The sequence below is a fragment of the Chinchilla lanigera genome, unplaced genomic scaffold (assembly GCF_000276665.1).
Source record: "Chinchilla lanigera isolate Chin_1 unplaced genomic scaffold, ChiLan1.0 scaffold00096, whole genome shotgun sequence".
NCBI lineage: Eukaryota > Metazoa > Chordata > Mammalia > Rodentia > Chinchillidae > Chinchilla > Chinchilla lanigera.
In genome coordinates this window covers 5,509,229-5,527,782 of record NW_004955497.1, presented here as the reverse complement: position 1 = coordinate 5,527,782, position 18,554 = coordinate 5,509,229, and the positions used below count along the sequence as shown (strand labels likewise).

Genomic DNA, 18,554 nt, shown 5'->3' with positions numbered 1-18,554 from the left:
CATACCATATAATTTTCAAAATAACATTATGTGTGAAGTTTTCCTCTAAACTGATTTGGGTCCAGGACATTCATAACTAGGAGATAATATTTATGAAATATATTATTGGTGTCCAATGGGTTCACATACCATAATTTAAAGTGTGACGTATAATTATTTTTTGCAACCAGATTTAATTTCTGTTGGATATTTATAGCAACATGTTCTTTATCTTGAACATACTTAAACTTTAAATGACCAAGTGATGTATATTAGCATTTAAGACTGACTCTGCATTATATTGCTCAAGGCCATTATTGTAAAATTGAATGAAACTTTTAACTGGAAAGACAAAATCAAAATATTATGAAGATTTAGTTCTACCTCTAGGCTAAAGATCAGAAGAACTCCAAAGACCCATTCTCCACAGAAATAAACAAAGCTCATCAAACTATTAAAACCCAGCCCTATGGGGTCTTTAGAAATTGTCCTGAAAATAAATGCAGAAACAGGTATTCAAGTAAATTTATTAAAACTCAGTAAGAAAAATGAGTCTTTGGCTTTGAATCCATAATGTACTTCTTCCCCATTGTGTTGGTTTGGGCATTATTTTTGTAAGGGAACAATATATTACAGGACACATATTCGTATAAGATGATTTATAATAGTCACCCAAAGAATGATATACAAGAGAGTGCAGGAAATCTGTCCACACACTAAGACCAAGGAAACTAGATGAGGGCCTGGATCCCATGGAAATGTCCTTCATGAGTCCTGCTGAATACCTAGCGCTCATAACAATGCCTTCCGTGAATCCAGCTGGAGGCCCAGAGCCGATGACAACGTCTCATGCAGGCCTGTTTCGAAGTTCTGTGCTGGGAAGACTCAAAGGTCAGTGGTGGAATCTAGGAAGTCTGCATCAACGGGATGAAGGATCTGTGCTAGCAGGCTGAGGGATCTACTCTGGAGCCAGGAAGCGATGCTCAGAAGAACCAGAGCTCCTCTGTAAGGTAGCACAGCCATCCTCAGCAACAGTGAGGTCCTGAGCTCCTCTGATGATCAAGATGGCCGAGTTCCCATAAGGGAAGCCAATGCAGCAAGCTTCTCCTGGAGACTGGCAAAGCACCAACTTTCCCTCCGGAGCCAGGAAGCAATGCTCAGGGTGAGGACCAGAGCTCCCCCAAAATGAACTGAAGCTATTCTCAGTACCAACAAGGCCTCGAGCTCCTTGGAGGATGAAAACAGCCAAGTTCATCAGGAAAGCCAGGATGACAAGCTCCTCCAACAGAACCAACAGCTCCTTACAGCTTCCACCAGCTCCAACAGCCTTTCTCTGCTCCCAACAGCTTCACTTCTTCTCCAGTTCTGCTTCTTATGCAGCTAGCAACAATCCCCGGTTTGGCCTCCCATACCCAGCACTATGCTTACTCAGTTCAGCTGGGGGTTTTAAGTTGACCACCAGTTATCAATCCACTATACCCATATCACAGCTTTTCTTGATGGAAGCTCCACTTCAAGCAAGTGGTGAAGCGTATGGGATTATGACTTTTTTGAGCTCTCCCGCAAGATTACCACATCTCAACAGGAAAGGGAGACATCTCACCAGGAGATTATTCTATTTCATCAGAATTTCTCATCCCTTCCAACTCTAATTCCTAACAAAAGTGACAAAAGTTAGAGCTCTATTTTTTCCAACCAACTTGTGTCCATAGGCCACAGTCTGTAACTTACACATAGCAAGCAAAGAATACTGGGGCCCTAACCACCCTCACTCCACTCACTAATAGAGCAAAAATTGCAAGGGGTTAAGGGGGGCAAGCCAAGAAGAATAGCAACAATCACCCCACTAGCTCTAATAGTAGTGACTCAAAGATTTTGCATGTGGTCAGAAGTAGGACATAAACAAGAAATCCCAAAGCCCCGGATGTCTTTATTTGAAAATGAATGTGTAGAATTTCACTTCTGAGATTGTGATAAAATAACTCCTCTAAACTAAGATCAGCAAGATAAACCATAGGGTAGCTAATTTATCAGAGACCAGGGAAAAAGATAGCTCCAAAGAGTCCTTCTGAGGGGAGGACAAACCTGAGGGACTGACCTCAGAACTCTTCCTGGTTGAATTTAACTGGAGCAGTTTGCTGAGAAAAAAAAAAAAAAGAGAGAGAGAGAGAAAAATTTGCCATGAATCAGATAAGCCAAATACAGTGCCTAGTTTAGCATCAAATGAGTCAATTTAGCTGCGAAATTAAGGGAAACCCTGTTCACAATTAAACAAAGTTCTGACTTAAATCACTACCACCCTAGGGAGACTCTGTGATTGTCTCAGTCCGGGTCTTTTGAGGCGAATACCAAGGTTTCACAGTATGAAGGAAAATAAACTGTGCTAAAATGGCCTACAAAGGTCACCAAACTAATAACCACAAGCAGCAAGTACAAGTTTTAAAGAGGGAAGGGAATCATAATCCAGAGTTACTATATTACACAAAAGGTTGTTTTTAACAACAAAATATGAAAGTGTGGCTCATACACTTTAGAACAGGTAGGGAGGAGAAACTACCTGTGAGAGGGCCCAGATGTTAGATTTCCTGGTGAAAGACTTCAAAGTAATTATTAGACATATGCCCACAGAACTAAAAGAAACCGTGCTTAAAGATGAAAAGACAGTGGGTCATCAAACAAAGATTATCATAAAGGAAATAAAATTATAATAAAGAACCAAATGAAAACCTGGTGTTTGAAAAGTACAATAAACAAAATGAATCTCCTTTGTTAGAGAGGCTCAACAGTGATTTGAACTGGAAGAAGAGTTAGTGAATTTAAACTTACATAAGTAGAGCAAATAGAATCTTAAGAACAGGGAGAAAATAGGATGAAAAAAAGTGTACAGATCCTTAAAGAAATGTGAGACATCTTTAAACAACAAGCATAAGGATAAGAGAAGTACCACAGTAGGAAGGCAAAAGGAATGGAGCAGAAAAAATACTCAAGAAAATAATAGCTGAAAGACATTATTCTACATATACCTATTTTGTCTTCTAGCAGATCATTTCTGTTCTATGTTGAGATCTTTCATCCATTCTGATTTTAATGTAGTGCATGGTGAGAGATATAAGCTGGACCTTCAGCATGTGGAAAGCCAGTTTTCCCAGATATTTGTTCAAAGAGGCTATCTTTCTTCCAGCAAGTGTTTGGCCCTTTTGTCAAAGATAAGGTAGCTGAATGTGCCTGGAATTGTTTCTGCATCCTTTATTCTGTCCAACTGATCCACGAGTCTGTTTTTTCCCAATAACATGCTGCTTTTTTTGGTTTTTGATAGTACCTTTCTGATATAACTTGAGGTCCAAGATTGTGATGGTCCCTGCCTTGCCCTTGTTGGCCAGAATTGCTTTTACTATTTTAGGTCTCTTCTGGTCCCATATGAATTTTAGGATTGCTTTCTCCAGTTCTCTAAGAAATGTTATTAGTATTTTGATTGGGATTGCATTAAATTTATATAACAATTTTTGAAGTATGGCCATTTGCACTATATTGGTTCTGCCCATCCCAGAAACACAGGCTGTCTTTCAGCTTTCTCATATCCTCTTCAATCTCTTTTTTCAGAGTACTATAGTTTTTGTTGTAGCGGTCTTTCACTTCCTTGGTTACGTTAATTCCTAGGTATTTCATTTTTCTTGATGCTATTGTAAAAGGTAGTCCTTTCCTAATTTCCCTGTCAGCAAGTTTGTTATTGGTGTACAGCACTCTATTTTTAGGTGCTGATTGTATCCTGCTGCACTACTAAATTTGGTTATTAATTCTAGAAGTCTTTTGGTGAACTTTTTATCATCTTCTATGTTGAAGATTATGTCATCTGCAAATAATGATCATAACTTCTTTCCCTATCCATATTCCTCCTCTCTCTCTCTCTCTCTCTCTTTTTCTTTCTCTCTCTTTCTCACTCTCTCTCAGAAATTGAACTCATAATCTAGTGTTTGCCAGGCTCTCTCTCTTGTCTAAATACTCTAGCTAGTATTTCAAGAACTATGTTGAACAAAAATGATGACAGCAGAAATTCTTGTCTTGTTACTGAATTTAGAGGGAATGCTTGAGTTTCTCTCCATTGGTATTGGTTTGTCATAGATGGCCTTTATTAGATTAAGAATTAAAATCTCTATTTTTATTTTCTTGAGAGTTTTTTTTTATCATGAATGGGTATTGAGTTTTGTCAAATGCTATTTCTCTATCTATTGAGATGGTCATATATTTTTTTGTACTTGCTCCTGTTTATGTGGTGAATTAGATTTACTGATTTGTATATGTTGAAACATCTCCATATCTTTGGAATGAATCCTACTTGACTATGAAGTATATACTATCTTTTTGATGATGTTTTGCAGTCTGCTTCCCAGAGGATTCTTGTATGTATGTTCATTAAAGAAATTGTTTTATAGTTCTTTTTTGAGGGGGGGGGCGTCTTTTTCCAATTTTGGAATCAAGATAATGCTTGCTTCCAGGAATGACTTTGAGAGTATTTCTTACCTTTCAATCTTAATAAAGAATTTGAGAAGAATTGGCACTAGATCTTCTGTAAAGTTATTGTAGAATTTGGTAGTGAATCCATCAAGACCTGGGTTTTTCTTAGTGGGTAGTTTTTTCTTTATTACCTCCTTAATTTCACTAACTGATATTGGCTTATATAAAATTTTTATATCTTCTTGGTTCAGTTTGGTAATGATATATATCTAGGAATTTACTCATTTCTTCTGAATTTTTCATTTTATTAGTGTACAGTTTCTCAAAGCAGTTATTAATAATCTTATAGATTTACACAGAATCTGTTGTAATTTCACCTTTTTCTTTTCTAGTTGCATGGATTGGGTCTTTCCTTGTTTTAATAAGATTGGCTTAAAGATTGTCTATTTTCTTCAGTCATTCAAAGAACCAACTATTTAATTCATTGATTTTTGTATTGTTTTTCAGTCTCTATTTAATTAATCCCTGCTCTGATGTTTACAGTTTCCTTCCTTGTACTAGCTTTGGGTTTGTATTGTTCTTGTTTTTCTGTGGCCTTAACCTCTATCTTTAGGTTACTTATTTGAGTGCATTTTGTTTTTCTAATGTGGGAACAAAATGCCTCCCCAAAGTCCCACCTGCCCTGAAGCCAATCCAGGGGATACTGAAAGGCAAAGAAATATAAACTATACACACAAATTAATTGAAAGGGTAGCAGAGAAGGTTAGAAATCATCTTACAGAAGTACTTAGCAGGGTTAGAGAAGATATAACTAAACAAATAATAGAAATAATTACCAAAAAGATGCAGGAGCTTTCAGAAGACACTAATAAAAAACTAGATAAGCTAAATAGAACAATATAAAACATGAATGACCAGTTTACCAAAGAATGAGAGTCCATGAAAAGGTTTCAAACAGAAGTACACGAGATTAAAAATCACACTGAATGAAATTATGGGCAGTAGAACCAACCAATGTGAGGACAGATGTAGGAGACAGTGATACCTTCAAAGAACAAATAATGACACCTCAAAAACAATAAAATAGCGTGAAAGATGGATCCAAAACTGCTCATTGATGCGAAGAAGACTAAGAATAATTGGAATAAGTGAAAAATCAGAAGATAACACAAATGGCATAAAAAAATGTTTGTAGAAATAATGGCAGAAAATTCCCCAAATATGAGGAAAGAAATAAACATATTGATAAGTGAGGCATATAGAACACCAAATAGCTGTGACCAAAAGAGAACCTCTAGATGCTACATTGTGCTAAAAATTCCACATATCTATCAGGGGACAAAATTTTAAAAGCTGTTAGAGAAAGGCAACAAATCATGTACACAGATAAATCAATAAGGGTGATAGCAGACTTCTTGACACAAACTTTAAAGTCAGGAGGGTTTGGATGAAGTGTTTCAAGCTCTAAAGGAGTGATGTGAGCCTTGTAGAGCTTTCAATGATACAAACAGCCCATGCAGCAAGTGTGCCATACATTTGCCACTACTGCCCTAAAGGATGAAAGCTTACAATGCTGGCTTATATACCCAGCAAAACATTCCTTTAAAATTTTGGACACATAAGGAATTTCCATGACAAGGAGCACCTCAAGAAATTCATGACCACCAAGCCAGTATTACAGAATTTTTTAAAGGATGCCACAGAAAGAGGCAATGAAGCCAGTCATGCCAGTATGTCATAAAGAATGAATTTACCTGGCAGGGTGAGCAGCAAAGCAAAACAGAAAAAACAATGAGGAAATCAGCAACAGGAAAATAATGCAATGACAGGAATAAGTCAGTTTTGCTCAGCAATAACACTCAATGTGAATGGCCTCAATTCCCCAGTGAGAAGACACAGAAATGCCAGGAAGACAGCTCAGTGCCTGACAAGTGCAAGGTCCTGAGTTCAAGTCCTGGTACCAGAAATAAAAATAGATAAAGAAGACACAGACTGGCAGAATGGATCAAGAAACAAAACCCAACAATATGCAGTATACAAGAAACACACTTAACTCAAAAAGTTACTCATAGATTAAAAATCAAAGAATGGAAAATAGTAGTTCATGCAACAGGAACCTGGAAAAAAGCAGAAGCTGCTATCATGATTTCAGGCTGGGTGGATTTCAAGCCAAGACTAATCAGAAGAAATAAAGAAGGTCACTATTTATTGATTAAGAGAACAGTTCAACAGGAAGAGTTAACAATTATAAATATATGTACACCAAATACCAGGGCACCCAGCTTCACAAAGGAAATACTAATGGGTGGGAAAATCATATGAACACCAATTCAATTATAATGGGGAACTCCACAATCACAAAGGGACAGAGCAGCTAGGCAAAACATCAACAAAGAAATAGCAAGAGTGAACCAAACCTTCAAGCAAATGACTTAATATTTACAGTGCTCTGCCCAACAATAGCACAGTGCACATTCTTCTCTGCAGTACAAGGGGCTTTCTCCAAAACAGACCACGTACTAGCCCATACAGCATGCTGAAGTGAATGCAAAAAAGCTGAAATTATCCCATACGTATTACTGGACCATAATAGTACCGTGAGACTGGAAATCAATGGCAAAAGATACCACAGAAACTATGAAAACACATAGAAATTAAATAATGCCCTCTTAAGCAATCAATGGGTCACAGATAAGATTAATGAAATTAGTTCTACAATCAAATGTTAATGCCAGTACAACATTGACTTAGTTACTTTTCCTGTTCCCTTTCTCTCTCTCTCTCTTTTTTTTGAGAAATGAATTTTTGTTTCACACTGTAATGTTCATACTGGAAGTTTCCCTTCTATCCCAAAGTAGTTTCTAATTTCTCTACCCCCTCTGTGAATACATTTCTGAACAGTAAAATTCAATATTACCTTCCTATGCAGTGGCTTTCTTTCCTTTTCTAATTACTTGTTCTCATCTTATACTATCATCTTGCACTCAACAGACACTCAAAGTATTGGTAATGCACAATCTGGAACTATGATTGTCATGCTCTTAGTTGGTGTAGAACAGCCCACATATTTATCCACATTTTTTTCAATAAGATGCCCTAAATGTGCCACAGCATACAGTTTTAGGAACAAGTACAAGCCTTGAGTATTTTAGCAGGTTCTACCTTAGGAGAAAAGTGATAATTGAGTTCAAATACACAAATAGACTAAGTTGGTTTTGGGATCAGGAATTTGCACTCCAAATTTTTCATATCAGCCAGAACCAGACATCAATAATATATATTCAAGAATCTAAAAAAGTAAAGAAAATCTGAAAAAATCCCCTTAACCATCAGATAGTACTTACATTTCATATATGTAGAATGAAATTCTTAAGTTTTATAGCACATTCAGCAATAGCTGAAAAGAGGTATAGAATTCTGTCATAACAAAAATATCTATTAAGTTTATTATTTTAGTAATCTTAAAAGAAGAATAGTATGAAAAGCACAATAACAAAATTGCTAAGATTTCTCACTGGGATGTCTAGGCTTTTACTTTATGGGTGCTGTCAGTGGCTTAATGCAGGTGGAATTGCATTTAATAATAACACTTGTGTTATCCTTGCGATTTGTCTATTCATTTGCTGCTGGATATATCTTTGGGAGAGTAGGAATGGGAGGAAAATCACAGCTGTGACAGGCAAAGGAAGCATTGCTGTCCCTAATAGAGCTGGTTTAGAAATATACCCAACCGTTGCTAAGTATTTTTTGTTGGCCAGTATGAATCCCTCTGGAAAAAAAGGAATTCAAAAGAATAGACTCCATAAATATTTAAAAATTATTTTTCTCATTTTTCAGATATGGTTTTACAACACGGCTTCACTACAAACTATTTGTTTCTCGGAAATTTTATTTACACGGTAAGATCATCCATGTGTGTTAAATCAGTTCTCCTTGTTTCTAACTGAAAAATTAAATGAAACATTATGTTAAGCAGTATAAAATTCTCAAACTCTGATATATTTCTAAGAGAACCTACTGTAACAATTGCATATATACATATATATGATGCATATTTTTAGAAAAGTCTGTGAAGTTCATGTACAAATGTATGTTACCCATATCCTCTTTTAGTTAATAAGCAGAAAATGCCCTGCAGCATCTCTTTTCACTGCATAACATGCTTTAATGATGATTTTAAATCAGCCCATAAATATCTACCTCATATTTTCAGGGCTGCTTTTATGCATAACTCACCTTTATTGATTTAGCCAGTCACCTATTAGGACATTATGGTTGTTTTTGGTCCTTTGATGCTATGAACAATACTGCAAAAACTGTGTTTAGGAGTAAGTGTATCTGTAGATAAATTCCTAGAGGCATAATTACTGGAGTAGAGGGTATCATGAATTTTGGAAGACATTACCAAGTATTCCTCCAATGGAGGGTGTACAGATCTAGTGATAATAATGTCCAGTTTTCCAAGCCTGGAGTGGCAGTGTGGTCTTTTGAGCCAGTGGGTGATATAGTGGCCTATGAAAGCTTTGCTGGGATGATTAAGCATATTTATATAAGATTATAAACCAGGTCCATATCTTCTGTGAGTTACTTGCTTACTTTATTCTATTGGGTTCTTAGCCTCTTAGTTATGACTCATTAGTAATTGTTTATATGTTAAACATGCTACGTTTTTCTCATGTTTATTACAAAAATATTTTTCCAGTTTCCCATTTTTATTTTGTCATGTCAATATACTTTCTGCATATCAACTTTATATAGTTGAATTTACCGATGTTTATGATCTCTAAGGTTTGTGTCTGCAACTGTTACAGTTTCTTATCCATAATTCTAAAAATTACAGATTATATATTCAACTGCGTTTTTCTTTTTGTATGCCAGTAGAAACATAGTCCTCTGCATTTTGAGTTTTTAAAAAGATTTAACAATGTGTCAGAAATAATTTTCCCATGTTTTTCTCTATGCAAAACACAAATTACTAACGTGTTTCCTGTCTTCGCTTTAGCTGCTTGTTGTATTTTATGGCACTGGTTGTGTTTTTTTTGTAGTACTGAACACAACATGTGGTTAAGCAGCATTTTCTTACTTAGGTGAACATGAGCACAAAGTTAGTTTCCTTCTTTTCAAACTTCCCTACCTCTTCAACCCCAGGAAAAATAATAAAATCAAATAGAACTGTTGTTTGTTTCATCTATTCATAGATATTTACTGAGACCTGCCATGTGAAAAACATATGCTAGTAAACCCAACCAAACCCTCTTCAAAGGGTTCAAAAGGGATAGTACTTGGATTTCGAGGTGGAGTCAAATATTCTGTGCTGTTTATACTACATGTAAATATAAAAGTGTCTGAATAGGCATCAATTTTAATCATATGTTACAGGATTTTAAACATGGAGAATTTAATATATACACGTACATAATACATACAAGTGATTCCAAGGTGCAATGCCAGAGTAATTGATCTCATGGAATCTCAACCTCCCAAGGCTTAAATAGTTATAACCAGAGTAGTAATCAACAACAAAATTCCAGAAAGATAATTCACCTTAGTAATTAAAGAAGAAAGGAGATGACCAATGCTAAAATCCTTGACATGTTATGCTAACAGAGAAATACAAACAGAGTCAGCAGGTTAGATCACTAAGCCCCTCCCCGCCCCCATATGCTGATCCTAAGCTTAGGGACCTGGAGGAGACTCCAAAGGCCAGAGATAGCTTCCACAATAAGAAGCAAAGCCTCTAGCAAGATGGAGTCAACCTGAGTGCTTTCAGGGAATTAGAAGAAGCTATTGCAGGAGAGCGCAGAGCGAACTGTTAGGCAGGGAGGCGGGGATAATGGCAAAAATGGACTCAGAGAGATGGGTAGGGCCAGTGCCTGGAAAGGCACCTCTGGGTTGACACTGGAGGTTAAGAAGTAGACATAGTCAAAGGCCACCATAAAAGTAAGATTTAAAATATTCAATGGATCCCTGATCTGTTGTGCATAAGAAACCGCCTTGTAACAAAATCATGCTACCTGAGACTGGCACTAAGACAGAGAGGTCTTGTATTAACACCTCCCTTCAACATTGTACCAGAGTTATAATTCAGTACAATGAGATAAGAAGGTAAAACAGGAAGTATAATCATTGCAAAGGAAAAGAATCAGTTTTAAACTTCAGATGATGTGAGTGGGTACACAGAAAATACAACAAAACTATAGATAAAATATTATAACTAATAGAGGGAGTTGACAGATTGCCAAATAATGATCAATATTTTAAGATCAATTATATTTCAATATACCAGCAATAAATATTTAGACAATCAAAAATTTTAAATATCATTTTACAATAACACCAAACATAAATAAATAATTTTTATAACCTCTGATAAAAATTATAAAACTTCAATTAAAGACATTAAAAACTTCTAAATAGAAAATAACCCTATCTATTGACAAAAAAATTCAATACTGTTCAATACTGTTGGTCTACAGATCTATTGTACTTCCAGTGAAAAACCCTACAGGTTTTTGCAAAGTACAAAAAGCCAAGAATAGTGAAGATTGTCTGATTTGTAATGGTTTAAATTTACTCAGCTCACCTGAATTTTTTCTATCAGTAGCACTCAGGTTTCTAGGGAGGAAAAAAAGTAAATATAAGTGCTCATAATATAAATATTGATTCGAGTTATATGTTAAAGGGTTTCTAAATATAGGAGATGAATTTTTAAAATTATACACTCCAGAATTAACATGTAGCAGAACACTAGCAACTCAATGACAACAGGGTCTTTTGACATGAAGGTGAATTAAGATAGAGGTTTGGGAGAGCTGTGGGAGGCATGGACTCTAATGGAAAATTTCAACAGATTTTCCAATTTCTTTCTCCTTCCTATCTTTTCATAGTATGCAGTTGTAACTGTTTGTCTGAAAGCTGGGCTGGAGATGATGTCTTGGACTAAAGTGAGTATACTTTAGAATTTTTACCCAATCCACTGCAGTCATTTATATGCTGACTTATTTTTTATTTTTGTTTATTTTTAAGCTTTAGAAAAATGATAAGCTTTTTTTCACTGGTTTCCACACTTCATTTGGTTTGGTATATTTAAGTGATTATTTAAACTGGTTAAAGAAATTATCCCCCTAATGTCTTCAGGATATTTCTTTTCCTACCTATTTCCTACTATTTGAAATAGACTCAACCTAGCACACCATTAACTCAGACACTTCATTTACTATAATTTTCCAAGTACAGAATTATAACAGAAAATTTAGCTAACACAGAGAAAGAAGGAACTATACATAGCCCATGCATATCAACGTGAATGATATTGACATTATAGTGTCTCTGATCTCTGTATGCTTTTTTATAAACAAAAGTAGGGTCCTAATGATACTTAATTTTTTCAGTTAATAATAGCCCTTAAACATTTTTCCATTTGTTTTATTTTCATATTTAAGGACTCATATTTCATAACATAAATGTTTATCATTTACATTATTGAATAATTTTAACATTTGTTCTTATAAACACTATATAAGTGATACTATTATGAATAAAAAATACACACGTATGAATGTCCATGTGGGTTTATACATATGAACAATAATTTTCTTAGATTATTATTTAAAGTAGGACTTCTGATCAGTTAAGCAGAATTTTATTTTTATAAATTCATCAACAATTTAAGTGAATATATGTACACATATATACAAACATACATGTACATCGGCAAATGAGTTTTCTATCAATTAGTACTTAAAAGTTCATGAGAGAGGCTAGGCTTCTAGTTTAGTGGTAGAGCACCTGCTTAACATCCTTGAGACCCTGGGGTTTGATCCCCAGCACTGAAGAAAAAACAAGTTTATCAGAGGAACTAAATTGTATTATTAATTTGCCACCCTTAAAAAGATATTTGTCCTCTGATACAATCAATTTAAGCTTCTTTCTGCTACAGTTTTATCAAATAAATGTCAGTACTCAGTTCCAAAGAAGGACATTTGAATAGCAACTGATAGGACATACAAATTATAAGTATAGTTTTATACCATGTTAATATGATACAAATCATTTCGTGTCTACTTTTATTTATTAAATTTTCTCTAATAAGTATATTTCTCACTTCCTGGATTACTTATAGTGCACTAAGGGAATCTCGTTTATTTATTGATCAACAAAGATTTATTTGTTTATTTATTTCAAGTCTAAAGCAGACTTAGCAAAAAAATCAGAGGTATCTCTTCTAGCCCACGTTGGCCCAGGCTCCTGTTCTCTGCCTCTCACAGGGTTAACACATACTTTGAGAAATAGCAGATTGTTCCTCGCCCCCATTCTATTTGTTGTTCAGACATGCTTAAGTAAGTACCTAACAGGATAAGAACACTACAGACCTAGCTAATCGCCTTATTATATGTAAGAATTTTAAATTTGTACCCAGCACATCCAAAAGTTTGTAGCATGGGGCTCCAGAGCACTTTTTCACTATTCCTCTGCGAATATACTGTGCTAACGGAAAGCCACACATCAGATCGACAGAAGGCTCTCATTTTCTGAGTCTTTACCGCGGTAGAATTGTGCACAAGTATCCTGACCCAGACACTAGCAGTGCTCTTTCAGTCAAGCATCTGCATCAGGCTCACAGGCAGAGCTTCACCACACTAAGAGTCACAGTTCCTATCACTAAGAACTATTTATATAGAACAATTGTGACTTGATTAAATCTGAATTTCTCCTAATTATTTCTGTTCAAACTTTATTTTTCCTCAGAAAGCTTGGTATTAATAAGTGGGCAGAAGCACTCTCACTGTATACTCCATCAGTTGTAGGGAGCATTTCTGAATGAGAGTTAACATGTCCCCTGAAGACGCTTAATGTACTCAGCTTGGGTGACCAAAATACTGTTGAGATACTTTAAACAATGGCTTCTTGCATCCACAGCAAACTACTCTAACAGCGATGTTAGAAGGAAAATCTCAGATATAAAGCGGCTGAAAGATTATAACTATCTTTATATGAAGAAATAAGACCTGGACAAATGTATTTTGTTAAATATTTTGATAGAGATAATTTTTTTTTCCTTTTAGACAGAAATGACTGAAATGTTTCTGTGACACTTTTCTTTCTGCAGTTTAGTCATCTGGCAATCTGGGGAAGCATAATAATCTGGTTGGTGTTCTTCACGGTTTACTCTTACCTCTGGCCCACCATCCCTGTTGCTCCTGAAATGTCGGGACAGGTTAGTTCTACCAACCGGGAGTATCTTTACATTCCTCGTGAAAACTGATGTTTATTGCTATGGCTTGTGTCTGGATGTCCTCCCAAAGCTTCATGCACTCATAGGTGGGGCTTTTCAGAGGTGGCTGGAACTAGGGTGTACGAATAGGAATTAAGATAACTACATTAGCCCACTGATTGATTTAGCATAGTTCTGGGTCTGGCCCACCCTGGGTACGGGCTGCGCAATTCGAGGCTTGTAGCCTGGATGAGGTAAAAGTCTGGAAGACTCACTGCTTGCTGCTCGCTGCCACCTGCCGACCCCGCCATGGACTGTCTCTCCTCTGCCGTGCCCCTCTGCCTTGCAGCCAGCTCACTGTGGACTGAAACCTCTACATACTGTGAGCTAAAATAAACCTTTTCTCCTTTCACTTGTAGATGTTGGGTAGTTTGTTCCAGCAACTAGAAAATAGCTAAAACATTCATTAACAAGAAAAGCTGACATTACCTACTTACAGAATTATTTGGGAAGAAAAGATAAGAATCAGTGCAATAAGAAATAATTGCTGACCCAATCAAATTCTGGTTTTGTTATAAAGAGACTGTTTTATCTAAAACCTCATTGCTTCATACTTACCGTATCAACAACCCCTCCCAAAATTTGTATCTCTTGTGTATAACCATTATAACTGTCTGAATCACTTAAATAGATATTTGTCACATTAATGTGCTGTGTTCTCAAATTATTTTGGTACCTACTAACCCATATATATTAAATAATAACATTATTAGAATGTTAAAGAAGTAGTATAGCCACTCCTAGTGTTTGAAGTAGAATAAGTGGTATAAGTGTCTAAATATTTTATAGTTGCACAGAAGCTGTTATTTCACTAATATCAATCACAGAAGCTGTGTATTCCTAAATTTTACATTGACTTATGTATTTTTAAATTCAAATTATTGTAGCGGGTTAGACCCTCCATGCTTACAAAATGGGTCACAGAATTCCACTGCACAGGAATTAGAGGGAATTTTAGTACAAACCCAGCCAGACTGTAAATGAAGAAATCCAAGTACAAGTTTGGCCAGCTCAGTCCCTGAGGTCTTTTGACTACACAGCCATCCTTAGCTCTCCCAGCTTTGCTCTGAGGAAAAGGGAGATGTTCCCTGTACCTCTAGGCCAGAGGCAGCTCAATTTTCAGTAAATGAGAATTGTGAAGTAATTCCTGCTTCAGCCATGACCAAGTGTCTGGTATTCGAACAGCCTGACAAAAATAGCTGCAAAAACTGGAACAAAATATAATTAAGGAATTACTTGAAGGCATTGGCAAGAAGTCAGTAGAAATATTATTCATAGGTCCATGATTCTTGAAAGAAAGAGGGCTTTATTGCTATACCAATATCTATAGGTGAATATCCCCAATGCAACAGCCTCTACTTCTTATTAAGAAACCAGGGAAAGAAGAGCAAATGAAACTCAAACTGAGAAGAAGGGAAAAATACAGATTGCAAAATATCAGAATTGACAGATCATCAAAAAATACACGTGGAAAAGACATCTAATATCATTATTTATTAGGTAAATGCTAATTAAAACTACCAAAGTGGGACATAGTATCACACTAGTTGGATGGCTAAAATTATGAAAATAATACCACACACATCTTGGCAAGGATGTGGAGAAACTAGAACTCTGATAGACCATTGGTAGCAATGTAAAAGGGTGAAACGTGTGGAAAGCAGAGTCAGTTTGGTAAAAGTTGCATGCACCTACCATGGTACCTTATCATTCCACTCCTTACCATTTACTCAAAATGAATGGAAGGGGACTGGGGATTTAGCTCAGTGGCACAGCGCCTGCCTGGCAAGCGCAAGGTCATAAGTTCGATTCCTGGTCCCGGAAAAAAACTAAAAAAAAAAACAAAAAACCCCAAAATGAATGGAAGTATATATCCACAAAAAGATCTGTACACTAGCACCTTTATTTGTAATAGCTGAAAACTTAAAAAGATTCAAATGCCTATAGTGAGTGAATGGCTAAATAAATCATGGTGTTTTCAAAGCATTCAAAACTATTTAACAACAAAAAGAAATAAACTATTCACATGTGCAACAACATGGATAGGTGTCACAATGACTGTGCTGGAAGAAATAAACTAGAAAAAAACAGTTAAAATTCTATAGATGGGTCGGTAGGGAGGGCTAACACTGTTGAATAAGAAGTGGGAGTGGTAGGTGGTAGCTATGTCCTTGGCTAAGGTAATGATTTCATGGTTTGGACATGGTTTCATGGTGTGTGCTATGGTTTGCACGTGGTTTGGGGGTGTCTCCCAAGATTCCTTGTTAAAATTTAAATCCCTGTCATGAGGCATGAAGAAGGTGGAAACTTAATCCTACAGTGGTGTTCAGTCAGGAGCTCAGGGAGGTGATTTGGTTAGTTAGGTCATAGGACCTTGTATTTCATTCCTTTTGTCTCAAAAGGACAAAAGAAACCTCTTTCCTTTATAACTTACCCAGTCTCAGGTATTGTGTTATTACCAACAAAACACTGACTAATACAATATAATACATCAAAACATGTGAAATTATTACTTTAAATATGTACAGTTCAGTGTATGTCATTATATAGTGAAAAAGTTGCTAAAATAATAAAATTTTAAAATATAGATTAATTCATAAATGTGGTAGAATAAGCATTATAGTAAGGGAATGGTGATAAGCTAATTTTGTTCCCATTTTAGTCAAGAATATCTATCATACGTTTTACATTAAAATAATTTAATATTTGATGTTTCTGTGAATTCCTGTGTAAGTACTCCATGTTAACTGATCATGCCACTAAAGCTCTTCTCTGTATTCCTGAGTGTCTTAAGCTTAAGCTGAATTTCAAAATGAAAGAATAGGGAGCTTTTTGTTGTATTTAAATATCAAATGAAGTATTCTTCTGTTTATTTGAGAATCAGTGAAATGCATGGAATAACAAATTAAATTATCCCTTTGAAAAACGTGTCCTCAATGTATCTATCATGTATACTTTTAGAAGAAAGACATTCTCCTTTGAAAAAGCCAAATATTGAGTTATTCTGGACTAGAGCTATCAGTTCCCTGATCCTAAGTGTGAAGGATGCTTATTGTTTCTGTTCTTAAATATACTCAAATCTAGAGAAATAAAGCCTGTTCTATCATGGTGGACTAGAGGCAGGCAGCGCTGACAGCCCCCTCTGGGCTATTTGTCTATATCAGTAGGTACATGAGGAGATAGAAAAGCCACTGGAAATCACTAGATTGCAACCTGAATGAGCAAGCAACTAGATGAGACCCCGATCTACTGGTATTTAGAAAGATAAGTAAAGTAACAGAAGTAATGCACACAAATATTGAAGGAATGGCAGCTCAGTGGGAAAGGCAACCTCCTCTCTACTGGGAGCTAAGAGAAAACCTCAGCATACTTTGCTGCAGGGTACACAGATTGAAAAGAAAGGTGTCCTGAGTTCAGGCAACTGAAGAGGAACGGGAATACAATTCCCAGCATTTCCCTGTAGACCTGGTGTCAGGCTGGAGGGCCATCTTAGAAGCTCCCTGTACCTCTGTGGAACAAACAGGAGGACTTAAACAGAACTAGGGTGGGAAGGCATCTTCTGTCACTTCCTCTGACTTGGAAGGCAACATGGAAGATCAGAAAACACCCACCTTTTGTCTTTATGTCTCCAAGACACAATGGCCTCTTCTGTCCAGGAGCCAGTGAGTACTGTCCCTAGGTTTTAGCTTGGGTGACTATGGCACAGAAAAACTAAACTTTCAAGATAAAGGGAAATAACTCAGTGGTAGATCTCATGAGACTGGACACCAGGCTGGGACCATCTTCACGTGAAACCTAGCTTGCAGCAAACACATCATCCAGCCAGAGGGAAATGTAAAGTTAGTCACTTAAAATAAATAAATAGGTTAAAAAAGGAGAGGGCCAGGAAGTAAAAGAATGATAGCCTGAACACTGTGACAAAAAAGCTCTGCTGCATGAAGTTTTACGAGGGGGAAGGAGTCTAAGCATAAAGCCAGGCACTCATAGCTTCTCATGCCAGCACAGACCCTGTACCCGCAACTGCCTCTTCCCTGCTCACAGGCATTCAGGACAAATGCAGCAGTGTGCAGACACTGGCCATCCACACCTCCAAGAGCATGGTCTGGTCATTCCCTGAAATTTGGCCCGTAATTCAGACCTACCCAAGGACTATGTGAGGTGGAGGTTTGGTTAACAATGCAAATGTTTTCTGCATCCTCAGTCCTAGGTGTGGCAAAACAAAGGTATTGAGTGTGTTCTAGTTTTTCCACTGACAGCCTTTCCTTAGCATTTGTGGATAACCACAGAGAGGCAGAGCTCCGCCTCCAGAACTTTCTAAAAGTTCTTCCTACTGGACAGGGGCTGAGAGGAATTCTGAACCAAAACAAATTTCTTTCACTCCTTTCTTTTATCAGGCAGCAACTAAAAATGGAAGTATAGGGTAAATAATTTTATTCATTATAAATACTCCCACAAGAAGGAAATTGGACCCATGTGTGTGTGTTACTACTTTTACTTCTATACCATTCTAGCTTATTTTGTCATGTTTTCCCACTTCAAGAGTTGTTTCACAGGGTTTTCTAACTTTGTGTTTCTCTTAACTCATTAGTTAAATTTAATCTCCCTATCTTCTCTCTTACCTTTCATTTAAATTTCCTTCTTTTTTCCTTGTCCTCTCAAACTTCTTTTTTCCCTTTCTTTTCTTTTCTATAAATATTATAATTAATGCTTACGTTTGCTTTCTTTTATTTATTTATTTATTTTTTATTTTAGAAATAAAAGGAGGAAAAGACTAACAGATCGACAACGTTTTACAAAATAGCAAAGGATCAGTACAGACATTACAGAGTTACAAACAGAGTGGTAGGGA

The 18,554-nt window shown here is 36.3% G+C and overlaps 1 protein-coding gene across 4 annotated transcripts in view; it reads left to right on the top strand.

The window, feature by feature from the left end:
* LOC102025027 (phospholipid-transporting ATPase IB-like) overlaps positions 1–18,554 on the top strand; it is a 216,397-nt gene that overhangs the window by 173,649 nt on the left and 24,194 nt on the right. For all 4 annotated transcript variants that reach the window (XM_005406339.1, XM_005406337.1, XM_005406340.1 and 1 more), the window contains 3 exons: positions 8,269–8,330; positions 11,319–11,375; positions 13,541–13,648. In XM_005406339.1, coding sequence (XP_005406396.1) covers positions 8,269–8,330; positions 11,319–11,375; positions 13,541–13,648 — 227 coding nt within the window. The remainder of the gene's footprint in view (positions 1–8,268; positions 8,331–11,318; positions 11,376–13,540; positions 13,649–18,554) is intronic.